Genomic DNA, 14,805 nt, shown 5'->3' on the forward strand with positions numbered 1-14,805 from the left:
TGCTTTAAAATTCATTTTGACTTTAATATAAACAATGGATAGACACACTGCAAATATATAGTATACAACAAAACTCATTGGATCATTCCACCTGACACACAATATTCCTCAGCACCAGGATTAAAAATCTACAAACCCCAGGAGCGTATATAATGTCCAAAAGCATGTCTTTAACAAAGAGCACATTTTAGTAGTTAGCAGTAATGCCACTCATTAAAGATGGGTCCTCCCCCTCCCCTTTTTTTTACAGGCATCGTGTTACATTTTGCTGCACCTTCCTGAGAACGTTGAAAACAATTGCCATGCAGAGTATTAGCATTAACAATATCAATCATGGTCTTGCTGTTCATTGATTGTAATAGTAATCATGGCCATATACATCATACCCATGCCCCTTGTAGTAGCCATATTCATCCTCATATGTTCTGTAGCTGTCCCCTCGGGGATACCCGTTCTCCCTGCCGTCGTTATAATCTGTTTGGCTTTCGTAGCCATTTTCATAGCCCGTGGAGGTGGTTTCTCCGTTTTCATAACCCCACAGATCCCCAGCGGTGGTGGTGTCATAAACGCCCTGATCCTCAGTAGGCGTGGTGTCATCTAGCCCCGGATCTGTCGGGGTGGTGATGACAATGGTCGTGGCTTCACTTCCATTCTCTTCCTCCTCCTCTTCAGCCTCTCCCTTGCCACCATTCCCATTCTCTGTGTCCGTACCATTGGTGCTCGTGCCATTGCCGCCATTGCCGTTCTCATCCACTTTTTCAGTTTCCTCCTCTTCTTCATTTTCCTCCTCCTCGTTTTCATCGCTGTCTTCTTCGCCTTCAGAGCCTTCAGAGCCTTCGCTCTTCCCGCCTTTTCCGGGAGCTTTGCCTCCCCCCACTTTTTTAGGGCTTTCACCCGTTTCAGCATTCTCGGCACCTTGGCTGTCTTGCTCCTGTGTCACATACGTCAAAAGAGTTCAAATTTACAAAGGGATAAATAGACAAGGGAAAGACGCAGTCATTCGAAAACTTTTAACATGGGGCCAGACCCTTCAGGCGACGTGTGTCTTGCCCTAATGGACCACACATGGGTAGGAGGGAGGAAGGATTCCCTCCTGGCTTCTTGCATGGCCCATGTAAGGGGTGATCACAGTTGCAACTCAGTCACTTGGGGATGGGGGTGGTGCAAGGACTGCATTCCAAAAGCTTCCCCCACTCTAGGGGGAAATGGCTGGGAAGTAAGCAGAGGTATGGCTCTCTACTCACACCCACCCACAGTGGCTAGTAAGCTGGCTGGCCCACAGGGCAGCAATATGATAGAGCTTTCAAAATGGGAAAGACAAAATTACCCCCAGTGCAATTAGGAACATGCAAAAGGCATTGTGCCCATCTGAAAGCCACATGTGGACTCCACTGACTTACACTAGCTGAGGAGCTGGTAATACATGGTTGCAGACAGAGACTCCTTTCAGGATGTTTACCTCCCAGCAGATATAGCTAGGCATATCATCCACTGGCTCCTAAGCCCATACCAAAAAGCTGAATGTGCTCCAGACTAAGAAGCATTGAATACAGACTATATTTTATAGCCCTGGTATTTCCCCCTGCTTTTTGGGAACAGAAAGACATTAAGGCACAGTAAAGCCTGCCTTCAAATTGTAAGCTGTCACCATATATGTGTTTTGTACGGTGCCTACCATAGTGAGGGCCCTTACCTGGTCTAGGCCTATCAGAGCTCTTGGAAACTACTACTAATGGTTATGACACAAATTGGGGTTTAACAATGGGAACCGTCTAATAAAGAAGGAGCTGAACTGTATTTAGTGGGCCTGTTCTCCAGCATAAATCAGGAGTCCATTGAGTTACACCGGTGTAAAATGGGTGAGCAGAGAATCAAGCTCAATGTATTTTGAGATTCCTTGGGCCAGTCTATTGGGGTTGGGGTCGGGGGGGACAGCCTTTTGTACTGGCTTCATTGTATTTATAAGCTTACTGGAGGGCTGCAAATATTACCTTCTTAGGGATTTTGGTGTCTCCTGTACCAAGGTCTTTCTTGCCTACAGCAGTGGGAGCCTCTGTAGTAGATTCTTCACCTTCATTCTCTCCATTGTTTCCTTCGTTTGACTGCTCCTGCTGAGATATTACATGACACTGGTCACAGAGGCTGTTTTAGTTTCAACAGAGATATAAAAATAATCTCATCACGTGAGCAGTAAACATTTCAATAGAGGGAATTGTTTTTCCCTTCTGCCCTTGCTCTGTCTGCCTTAAATACTGAAGGAAAGCACTCTTTCTTAGGAGCTTGCGATGCCAATCCTTGCAGGGAAAACAGAGAATCCTGAATTTGTGTCTTGGCTGTGGAGTTCAAGAACAAATAATTTTAGAGCTCTGTTTTCAAAAGCAGCCTCGAACTTGAGTGTGCACAGTCATCTGCAAATCTAAACAAACAGCCTGCACGAAAATCCCATTATCTGCAGGAGGAAATGATTGTGTGAACAAAATTACAAGCACAAATTTAGTAATGAGGTGTAGAGGATGCTTTAATAATTTCACCTTAACGGGCACATTTTTTCTAGAAGACGCCTGAGTTGGTGTGTTCAGCTACCAGGATTATTTATCTACATTAGTATTATGCACATATAATGCACAAGTGGCCATTTAGTAGTCACAGCTGCATGTGAAATTTTGTATCTCTATGCATAGTGCTAGAACTAGGGGTGCTGGGGGTGCTGTCACACCCTCTGGCTTGAAGTGGTTTCCATCATATACGGGGTTTACAGTTTGGTTCAATGGCTCTCAGCACCCCAACCATAAAAACTGATCCAGCACCCCTGTCTCTATGGTAAAATGTAAGCCCTATGGCTAAACTGTTAAATCTGCATGTATGCAGTTAGTTGCATATGCTAAAAAGCACATGCACTTGCAACCCAATGTACAAGCAGTTACAGCTGTAGTGCATGTAGTAATTGTAATTACATAATGAGCAGTTCAAGACAGACTCTGGGTTTGTGTGAATTTAAATATGCTACTTGAACAATGGACAATTGGGACCACTTCTGGTTTTGTGTTTCTAGAGCTGAGGTTTTTCCAACTTTTTTCACAGTGTAGACCATATCTTAATATAGCGATCCTCTAACTGACCACCAAAATCCCATTCACAATCACACAACATCCCAAAGAACTGTTAACTCTGCTCAGAAAATGGGGACTACTTTGGGTTTTGTATTTTCCCAGGAATTTTTGTTTTGAGACTTCAGTGAAAACCAAAACTAGTCCCATCCTTCCTTTGTAATTACACGTCAGTGACTGAAGCTGAATGTTTTTGTTTTTGTTTCTTGTTTAACAAAGTATATCATTTCAAAGAACGAAATCAAGCTTTGAAGTAGAGATGGGTGAACTTGTTTTGCCTAACTTCAAATGCACTCAAACATAGTGGGGTTGAAAGTTTTGATTTGAACTCAGACATTAATGAGTTTGCTTTCTGCTTTGGAGTATCTCTGGAAAAGTGAGCAGATGAAAAAAACACCATTGAAGAAATAAAGTGCAAAGTGGATCAGATTGTTGGGAAGATTGAAAAAATATAGAGAAACAATGACAAAGCAGCAGAGAGGAAAGAGTGAAAAATTGTAATAAACAAATAAAAATGATATAGGGGGCCCGCTTCTGCCAGACTGACTTTTGAGGTTTGTTTTCTATCTCTAACACATTACAATAAAACAGCTGTGTATCAATCTATTCTGGCTACCAAGAGGGCTGTGGAGGAAAAAAAATATTAAAGGTCTGGTGATGGATCCTATCCTTGGGGTGGAAGTGAAGTCCCTGGCTTCCGTGGGAAGTGGACTGAAGAGCTGAGTGTATAGTTTTAGTGCTCAGTTGAATGGGAGGGACAGTTGATTTCTGAGGCTACTAATGGCTAGCTTCACCTGTTCTCAAGGCTGAGATTGGGGAAGAGAGAAACCTATTTCTTAAATCATAGATAGATACATGGTGCTTGTGCTGGTTCTTTTAGTTAGGGTGACCAGCCAGCAAGTATGAAAAATCAGGACAGGGGGTGGGGGTTAACAGGAACCTATATAACACAAAGCCCCAAATATCAGGACTGTCCCTATAAAATTGGGACATCTGGTCACCCTACTTTTAGTAATTCCTCTTGTTCCTCTGGCAAGCCTGATTCAATTTTTCTTTCTTATTTTTGCGCACAGCCAATTATAGTATTAGAATCTGTAAGAATTTCAGAGATTTCCCCCCTATCTTCTGCAGACTGCCTTGTTTATATGACCAGTAGTACAATACTAAAGAGAGGAACAGTCTAATGTGATCACCTTCAACACACACTGCTCAGTATCTAAAGAGGAATCAAGGAAGGTGAACCTCAAATCTTGGGTTAATTTAGTGCCAGTTAAAACTTAAGTTATTTTCCACTCTGTTGAAAGAGCCACCAAATTGCATGGTGTGGTTGTCTGTGTGGATAGGAATCAGAGGTTGTCATGGGCCCAATAAAATAATTATTGTAGTTATGCTATTTATATAGCCATTGCTGAGGTTCTGCCTTTTCATTATAAATTATCTTTCTCTCCACTGCCTTTAAGGCTAAAGCATGCCACAGAATTGTCTTAGCCTGGAAACCACTTTTTAAAAAACAATAGAGAATAAAGTCAATGTTTCTTCAAGCCACTTTGGTTCACTTCAGAAATGACTATCTGAAACCTCAAGTCATGTAAACAAAATTCATAAGGAGATTTAAGAATTACAAGTAAAAGCACTTTAAAGGAGAAGTTAGAGGGTTATTTTTTGTTGTTGTTGTTTTTTTAAACCGGCCAGGACCTGGTTTTATGCTTTCAGGGCTCTGGGTTTCTCCTGCCAGAGTTTTTTATATCACCAACACCTAAACAGTTTCAGCATGCAGATTCTGCCTGTGCTCCAGGTTGTCTGCATGTCATCAACACTTCCCAAAGGAAAGGCAGAAACCTGACTCTAGTCTTGGCAGGTAGATAATAGAGGAATTGTTTTTATATGACAGTATTATGCCTACAGATGAATACAGACACAATATACATGGTAATGCCCTGCCTTTTAAAATGTGGCCTCTATTTTTGTGGATATCATTTTTATCCTTGTGAATAACTGTAAACTCAAAGTTAGAGATTAAATGCTCACCTACCTGATGGCAACTGCAATGCTCCCATAATTAATATTGTGCCCACCGGAACAGAGACCATGTTGAAGCCCTTTCCAGATAAGACCCATCTCTAAATATAGGCTTACATTTTCAATACAGACTAATGGTTCTGGGTGTCTCAGTTTGTGGGTGTTCAACTTGAGAGACTTTCAAGGGGTGAGTGCTCAGCATGTTCTGAAAATCAGGCCCCTTTAAAGCCTCTCATGTTAGGCACCCAAAAAAATCACTCCTCACTTTGGAAAATCTTAGCTGTGCTAGTCTCTAAATGTTTAAGCTATTTGCACTCCTCCACAAGGGGCATGTTTGGGGAGGTATTTTGAAACATATTTTCCTCTTTTCTCTCAAACGGATAGGGCAATTTATTCGCCATCACAGTTCCAGTTTCGTCTTCTCTGCCAACAAAGATACCAATTGGGAAATAAATTTCAAATGAGTTACTCTGTTTAGAATCCTGGTTTGCTGACTATGAGCATGAAAGGCCAAATTAATGGAAACAGAGCAAAGAAGGTACACCTTGCTCCGCATGAAAGCCCCCCAGGACTGAGGAATGGACTCAGACTCAACAGGATATCTGGTTAGCTGGGCCACAGCTACTAATACATGCTATGGAGGTGAGTGGGGGGTAAGGTCCACTGTTTGTTCTCCTGCTTGTGGGGTTTCAATCCTGTAGATTTATGCTTTGTATGGAAACACTGGTGCCCTGTCTTGCTTACGCTTCCCCCATTTCTCCTGTGCTGAGCTGCAGAGATCTCCGCAGCACATAGGTTGCAGAATCTCTATGCACAAGGCTCTCAGATAATTATTGCCTCCCGTGAACCTGACATATAGATTTTTCAGCTGCCTTTGGGTATTATGCATCCATGTAGCATGCCCCAGGATTTAACCCTAAGTATTTGCAAATAAAATTGCATGATTATTTTCAGTATGTAGATTTAGGAGTGTAATATATTCCTTTCCCTGGATACCTGTATAATTAACACCAATGGTTGTTGTAAAAGTGTGTGGAAAGCCAGGTAAGCACAATATAGATAATGGCATCTTTGTAACCCATAACAGTCATTCAGGCCAAAAATTCGGTGTTATAAATACAGTAGTCTCTAAGCACACATTGACCCAAGAGACCATAATGGTAGCAAAGAAGCTATTACTGCCTATCCAGGTCAAAATATGCATTTCCAAAAATAGTATTACACCAAAATACATATTTACGCAGAGATTATATCAGTTTTGAAGGAGCCAACACAATCTAGAAGGTAAATAGTAATAGGAGAAGATGCTTAACTCCTAGTACTGCAAATACACCCCATGGTTATGTGATGGAAGTACTCTCTGTAGTCAGTGTTCCCTTTTCTCAGTTGATGGGCTTGTTTTATGAGTTAACCCTGGGGCCACTCTTGTTTCTGGGTCATTTTATTCCCTTAAGGATTAGGTTGCAGAATTCTGTGGTGTGCCAACAAGGAGAACAACTTCTGTGTCGGTAAAATAAGGACTGGTGAATCACCAAACCCAAGAACAGTGCAGAAGATTGCATGCGGCTATACATAATGTCCCACACAAACACATACAGCCAAAAGAACTGGACATACAGCCAGATCCTCAGTTAGTGTGAATCAACAACGTTACATTACTGTCAATGGAGCTTTGCAGATTTCCATCAGCTGAGGTTCTGGCCCACAGACTCTCTAAGGAAAGAAGAGTTTAGTTCCATAATTCTCCACAGTCTTTGCTTTGCAATTATCCTGATCTAAATGTAGTAAACCTAGTTCTATGGTCTAATCGTTAAGCAGGACTTTCCAGTGCTAGTGCCTCAGTTTACCCATCTGTAAAAAAGCTAGTAACAATACTTACCTGTCTCACAATGTTGTTTATAAAGTGCTCTTTTAAAGAGGTTCTTAGATGAAGGGCACTATCGAAGTGCTGAACATTATTAGCATTTCATCTTTTTAGGCCTGAAGCAGGTCTGTTTCTGTAATTTTATCAAGCCCTGCCCATTTCTAAACCTTTGGAACCAGAAAGCCTGGACTGTGTCTCAAAGATTAGTCCCCCCTTTAAAAAAAAAAAAAAAAAAAGATGACTCAGGGCTTAAAAAACATAGCAGCAGTCCAGAATGGAAACCTGTGGGTAGTTAGCAATCCTGACCATTATCATTCGCAGAGTCCAGACTATAAAAACATCCCCATTTTTTGTTTGATTTTTTTGTGCTACTTGGTTTGTTTTGACAATGGCCACGCAAGTTACGTACCCCTTCTTCTTCCTCCTCCTCCGAGCTGTCTTCTTCTTCTGAGTCACTGCTCTAAACAGAGGGAAAATTGTGAGTATTTCCTTTCCTGTGCTTGCAGAAAATTGGGGGATGGGGCGGGGGAAAGAATGTGTGTGTGTGTGTGTGTTTCTGAGGATTGCATGTAAAGCACTGAAAAGATTCTACATGGATAATTGATCTACAAGGTTAGCCAGACAGTTAAAGGATTCTGGTGACCTTATGATGGTGAACATGAAACTTGAGATGCAGAGAGTGGTGGAGAGTCAGGTGGAGAAGGGTTTGTAATGTCAATGGAACCTTGGGAGGTGTGTGTGTATACCACAGATATACTGATGTTTCCACCAGCTTCTCAGGGGAGCATGTTGTACCAAAAATGGCTGATGTGGACAATGCCTTTCATCCCAAAGCACCGATTATATGCATGCACCCTACTGAATGAGAGTGACCTTCAGGGGGGAGCACAGCCGCCAGCCAGCACACCACTGCTGCACAATGATTCTGTGCAGTGATAAGCCCCGAGCCTTTCAAAAGGCATCAATAGGTCCTTCAAAGTCCACACGCAGTAGACAAATTTTTAAAGTCTTGTCTGAAAATTTTGTGGGACTCAGATTATGTACATTGAGGATGGAGGGCAGGATCAAACTGGCCTAGAGCTGATTGAATCTGTCCTCCTGGGAGACTAAACATTTCAAAAGTGGTGTGTAGCCCACTAAGCCATCCCACTCGCTGGACTGAAAAGCTTCATTGCTGCTCTGTGTGCTTCACCTCTCATTTTCATTGTAAATCATCTGCTTCTGTCTACAGAAAATCTTCTGCCAAATATCTTGCCTCTCCAACAACTTATCCTCTGTTATATACCATCAGACTCTCCCAGTAACCACAGAGCTTCATGGAAAAGAATAGAGGCCTTGGACAATAAGCTATAGGTGGACAGAATCTTCCCTTTCCCCTGCCACCATTCAGTGCTACGCTGTGCTTTTCCACCCTGGTTCACCCAGTTACTTACACAGCACTTAACACTTTCAAAGCGCTGCTCAGCCATTACATTGATTTATGACATTTGTTACTAGGCAGGCAGAAAGGGTACCAGAATCTGGCCTTAACTAATTTAGACTCTCAGCCCTCCATATCAATTTCTGGGTAGAACGGATGTGCTTTGAAATAGATGCGGTTTCACATCATTCAGTTTTTCACCCCGGGTGTAAGTAATGTTTTGACTGGATATCTTAAGAATTCTTATAAAGGCAGCAAACATTTCTACTAATATTATCTGGGAACCAAAGCATTAGCTTTCCATAAGGGGCTTTACTGTGACTATTATTTCTGGAGGTGGGGAGAGGAAAGGTGTAGGGAAAACCAGGAAGCCCACAAGCATTTTTGGCCTTGGAGCGTGTATCTTCTGTCCATTGATATTTGTGCTCAGCATAATTAGGGACGAGATAAGGATGGGTTCACAGGATTGTCCTCTGACATTGTGAGTGAGAGCTAGAGATAGGCCCACACAAAAATATATTTGTACCAGAGGGACGTGCCAAACCACTGTGCTTCTGGGGCATCATTTCCAGAAGCAAGACCATTTTTAGCGTCAGAGGAAATCTACGACTGTGCCTCTGCATTGAACTGCATGCCAGTCAAAAGAGACAGATTTTGAGTCCCTGAAAAATAATTTCAAACTGCTGGTGTTTTTTTTTTAAAAAGCTTATAGTAAATTCTGCTATTTTTCCTATTTTCTCCTATTTTTTTCAGTTATAAGTGGAGTCTCCTTTCTGTGTGAGGCATCATGCAATTACACATCCTGCTTTCCTGTAACCTTGAGCCATGCCAGTCTGTGCCATTTCCAGAGGCCATACTGAGGTAAATGATGTCATATTCTCGGCAGTACCGCCAGGCAGGATGCAATCCATACGGCGATACTGGCCACAGTTCTGGACAGGTCTGGGAATTAAGTGGCCTTTGTTGACTGCTTTAAAATGAGTGTAATTATTTTATCTTCTATAACAGTGAGTCTCTTTTAAATAACATGTTTTGTGTCAGTGCCCTTGTGAGTCACACCAAATGTCTTTGGAACATGAACCTCGTGGGCGAGATGTTCAAAAGATCCCAACTTATTGGGGTGCTGAGCTCTTCTTTGTAAATCTAGTCAAAAGTGTTACAATGGGGGCAGCGGGGTGCCAGGCCCGTTTCATGACTGCCCTCCAGCTCCTTTCCACTGGCTCTGACAGCATAAAAGACAGTAAAGATACTGTGGAGAATTCCTGGGGAATTCACTGGCTCTCCTCTGTTACCCGCAGCAGCCCCCAGTTCTGGGGTCACGTTGGGGGATGTTCCCAGAGAGAAAGAGGTGTGCCTGGGGCATTCCCACATCTGACTATTGCTGAATGTCAGCCAACCCCATAGTCAACTGTGCATAAGCAGGGCCAGTCCGAGGGGTGGGGGCTCTGGATGGCAACTTCCAGGGGCACCACATTGCTCGTCTCTCTTTTTGTTCCTGTTGCTGCAGCTGCTTGGCTGGTTGACCCAGCCATTTGGGGGAGGGGGTGGTTTTGTTTTTTGTTTTAAACTCGGCCATTTGGGGGGTGCCAAAATATTTTTTTGCTCTGGCAGCAAAACATCAAAGGCCGGACCTGGGCATAAATTAGCGTGGCTGAAAAAATGGATATAATGAGCCCGATTCTCCTTTCACTTACCCCAAACTTACATTAGTATAAATGTGCCGACTTCAGTGGAGTTAATCCTAATTTACACCACTACAAATGGATCAGAATCAGGCCCAGTACATGTACACCACCCAGAAGGCCAGATCATCAGCAGTTGTGCATTGCTGTAGCTCCATGGAGCTACAATATTTAAACCAGCTGAGAATCTGCCGCCCACCCCACCCCCCATTGGACCCGCACTTGTGCCAGTTCCGCTTTTGGAGGTTTCTGTCTCTAAAGCATAGTTGGTATCGTTTTGTTTTGGCTAGAGAAACATTTGGGATGAAATCTTGGACCCATTGAAGTCCAGGGGATTTTTGCCATTGAGTTGCATGAGGTAAGAATTTCACCCACAGGCTTTTGTTTGTAAAAACTGAATCAGTTGTATATATAAATCAATATGAATGGTTCATTTTGCTCCATTTTAAACTATAGAGAGAAAATTTCACACACCTAAAAGAGAATTTAAGAGATTTGCAGGATCTTGAAGCAGATTAGGTTCACCCATCTAAATAAGAATAAATTAGCATCCCTAACTGTCTTTGGAACATCCCGGGCCAAATTCAGTCCTGGTGCAAATGAGTTTAACTCCACTGCTTTCAGGTGGTGTAGATGGAATTATTCCTGCTTATGCCAAAACTGAGTTCAAATATATGTGAATTGTTCTAAATACACCTCTACCCCTATATAACGCTGTCCTCGGGAGCCAAAAAATCTTACCACGTTATAGGTAAAACCGCATTATATCGAACTTGCTTTGATCCGCCGGAGTGCTCATTCTCCCCCCCCCCCAGAGCACTGTTATATCCAAATTCGTGTTATATCGGGTCGCGTTATATCGGGGTAGAGGTGTAACTTTAAATTATCTGATATTGGCAATCATTTTTGTCCAATAGATATTTAATTATGTTAAGTGTATGGATCATAATGCAACTGGCAATGATTATAACTGTTAAGAAGTCAATTCCTTTCAAAAAGCTGCATTTACCTGAAATCTTCTCTGTGGTGGATAGGCATAGGCATATCTGTAAAAATAATATCGATGTCTGTTCTTGAAAACCTAGCAAAAAAGTAAAAAAACTAAATCAATGTTGGTTTCAGGTATTGGAGCTTAAGAAACAAGTAAGCGTAATTGTAATACACCAAAATAATCCAACAAGGCTGATATCATACCGCGTTTTCTTCCGAGTCATCTGATTTTGCTCTTCTATAGAAGCTTTTTGCCTGTTGGAAAAGGTTATGTTAATGAATGGTTCTCCTACTTAAAAACAGCAGCAAGGCAAAGTCACTGGCAAGTGGTATCAATGATCTAGAAGAGTTAGTCAGTTGTTGAAGTCACTTACTGAGAAAGCACAGGCTATTCCCAAAAGGCAGATAAAGATAAGTGCAGTCCTCATTGTTGTATTTTCTGGAAGTAACAAGAACGGTAATGTTAGTATATTTACTTCACATTTATGAAACATCAGCACAGCAAGGGAGCTCCTGGGCTAATGACTTATGCAGTATTTTCATCCAGAAATACCCCAGTGACATTTAGACAGACAGACACGTGCGCGTGCGCACACACACACACAAATATATCTGTATGGAGATAGACAAGCATAGGGGAATCGCTTCTCCCATCACTGAAATACAGTACTGCCATTTCTGGGGTTGACTATGTCACTTAGGGTATGTCTACACTGCAGCTGGGGGCGTGCCTTCCAGCCTAGGTAGACAGATTCCTACTAATACTGCTTGAGCTAGTGTGCCAAAAAGAGCAGCATGGAACTAGTGCACAGGCAATGGAATGGGCAAGCATCTGAGCTTGAGTTGGGAGGGCATGGACTCAGGCGGTTAGCCCAAGCTGCTGTCCATGCTACAGTATCCACGCTGCTATTTTTAGTACGCAAGCTAGAACAGAGCTAGTACAAATCTGTCTACCCAGGCTGGGAGGCACCATTCCAGCTGCCAAGTAAATATGCCCTTAGAGCGTGGCAACTTCATTGCAGTTAAATTATCTGATGAATGTAGCCTTCTTTCTTTGTTGATGGATCAGTCATTAACAAATCCTGATCGGTGAATGTAGTTGCCCTTTGCAAGTACTCACCAAATAGTTTGTGAACAATGTTTAATCAGTTTTTTTCTTTGTGAACTAATCCTTCGTTTGCATTGCATGACTGGGCTTCTAAGTCACATGGCAATGTTTCTGCTCCCTCATTGGACAACTTGATTTTTAAAACAGGAGACTAGTGAGTGATGAATAGTGAGCAATTACAATGAATAATGTACATCTAGTTTGAGTTCCTGGCCAAATAATCCTTCATATAAGAATTCACAAAACCTCTGGGAATTGCACTCATTTTCACAAATAAACTGGCAGTTGTCTGTATCGTCGTGAATAATTCATAGAGTGACATTATGCAGAGCAAGCTTGTCACATTAATTCATGAAAATATTAATGAGTCACTTTCTGTATTATTCAACGCATTAGTCAACAGAACACAGTAACACTAAGTAACACTTTAGTGCAGGAAGTCAAGAATGTTGAAATTCCAGGAGGAAATATTTAGATTGGTAGCATGTAATTACCCACCCTGGAATTTGGCCAGTTCCTTAGGGTTAATTTCTCCATCCTTCTGAAAGGAAACTTTAATGATCTCAAGTAGATTTTTGTGTTTGAAGGAACTTCCTGTATCCCCATTTTCCTAACTTCAAGCTGGGGTTTCGCTATAGTAAGAATGCTAACGTCACCATGATCAGGGCTGCCAAACGTGGGTTTTCCTCATAGGTCTCCCTTCCAAGTAATCAGCTGCTCTAACCCTGGTAGTCAGCTGATTAGCAATGAGCATATAGGTCACAATGTGGGCTTACATAATATTTATGTTTAGAGCACCTGATATTTGTATGATATTTAGACCCCTGAATCACCTGATCTGAATAATGGTCTATTGCACCTTTCCTCAAACTTGCTTGAGACCTCAGGACTTTGACAGGCTCTGGACATCACTCTCTTAACTTTTAGTTGTCTCCAGGGGGAAATAGTGGCCTGTTGTAGGGTTTCTGAGGAACAGCTGACTCCATTATCCACTGTCTTTGAGATAAGTGGCTAGCAGGTCTACTACTTCTTCAGCGCTGCCAGATCCACCCAATTATGTCTTGAAGTGAAGAAGTATCTTCTTCCTTGTTCTATAGAACAGGACCTGGAAACACATTTCTAGTTCTCATTCAATTTTCTCTTCAAGTCCTCTAAACCTGGGACAGCTCTGAGAGCTGGTGGGAAATTGCCTTTTAGTGCTAAGGTGATTAGGAATCTTACCAGACTCCTACTCCTACCCACCCGCCTCCCCAGTAAAAGTAAATCAGAGAGATCTAAACACTAGGAACCAAATTCAGACATTGTGCAAGTGGGTGAAACTGCACTGTAGTTCATGACATTTCAGAACTTGCAGTGGTCTGATTTTGGTTCTAAAGTGGTTGTCGTGGTTCTTCACTGAATTACAGATTTCTCTTTGGAAGCAGTAATAAACACAGATTCTGAAAGCAAAAATATCCATAAATTGCACAACTGCTTATTTCATTAAGACACTGAGACATAAGGAGTCAGATATACATCAGTGTAGCCCTGTAGACTTCAGTGGAGTTATGTTGATTTATATCAACTGAGGATCTGGTCCCAAACTTGCAAATTACACCTGTCTGTAATATAACACCTACAAACTCTGCTTTTGGGATCATTTCTGTTTGCAACAAGATAAATTGTATTAATTTTTTTAAGCTGTGGGAAAATCTGTTACTTCCATTCTGCAAATTTTCCCCATGCTGTATTAAACCTAGGTCAGAAAAGAGTCAGGAAAAATTGTTTTCTTAGGTTGTTCAGTAGGGGTTTTGATTATATTTCACTTATGAAATTTTTATTTTTTCACATTTTCTGTCTCATATTGGAGTGGTTGACAAGTTATAATTAGGTATGGCATAACTTAGTTACCTTTTCATTCAGCTTTATCACAACAATCATGCTGTAAATTCATACCTTCTTTACAAAGTATACAAAGCATAATTTTGCAATCCAGTTAGAAATAGAGAATCAACAGATTAGAAAAACAGGTGGAAAAAGTTGGTCTCAATTTATACAACATATAAAGAAACTAAACATAAGAAATCTTACCGGTTTGCAGTCCTGAAGTACACAGTCTAGTTAAAAGAAGTCAGTGGACACAGATTTAATAGTTTTGCTTGCTCACTGTCATCCTACTGGAATATAAACTCTCTTTTTACCCTCAGTAGCCAATCACCACCTTGCCTGTGTGATGTCAGTAAGTGGACTCTCACCATAAAACCCCCCAGTTTCAACATGTTTCTAGACACAGATTTAGTTTATAAACATAAAGCTCTGTTCTAGTGCCAAGAGGGTTGTATAGTTTCATTTAATTAAAGGTCTCGTGTAAGATGAAGGGTTTGGATGCTGAGATGTATAATAATGTTCTGGATATAAATTAAAACAAATATTGGGAATTCTGTTTTAAGGGCTTTTTCTCTTTCTTTTTTGGAAAATGTTATATACAAAAGAAGTGGAAACACAACAGTCCTGATTCTCTTCTCACGTAACACCAGTATCAATCTGGTTTAAGGCTAGTGCGAGAGGACTATTAGGTCCATAGTGTCATTTGTGCTGGCATAGCTCATGAATATGAATTAAACACAGCATATATA

The 14,805-nt window shown here is 41.5% G+C and overlaps 1 protein-coding gene across 1 annotated transcript; it reads right to left on the reverse strand.

Annotated features, from left to right (window-relative positions):
- Positions 1 to 26: 26 nt before the first annotated feature.
- On the reverse strand, positions 27 to 14,325 carry IBSP (integrin binding sialoprotein). Its single transcript, XM_029913678.1, has 7 exons — positions 14,261 to 14,325; positions 11,457 to 11,521; positions 11,287 to 11,337; positions 11,102 to 11,173; positions 7,400 to 7,450; positions 1,992 to 2,111; positions 27 to 931 (listed from the first exon to the last, which is right to left on the reverse strand). The coding sequence occupies exons 2-7, from the start codon at positions 11,508 to 11,510 to the stop codon at positions 347 to 349; spliced, it is 933 nt and encodes a 310-aa protein (XP_029769538.1). The 5' UTR covers positions 11,511 to 11,521; positions 14,261 to 14,325; the 3' UTR covers positions 27 to 346.
- Between the last annotated feature and the right edge of the window lie 480 nt (positions 14,326 to 14,805).

Source organism: Terrapene carolina, unplaced genomic scaffold (assembly GCF_002925995.2).
Source record: "Terrapene carolina triunguis isolate 2854851 unplaced genomic scaffold, T_m_triunguis-2.0 Scaffold789, whole genome shotgun sequence".
Taxonomy (NCBI): Eukaryota; Metazoa; Chordata; order Testudines; family Emydidae; genus Terrapene; species Terrapene triunguis.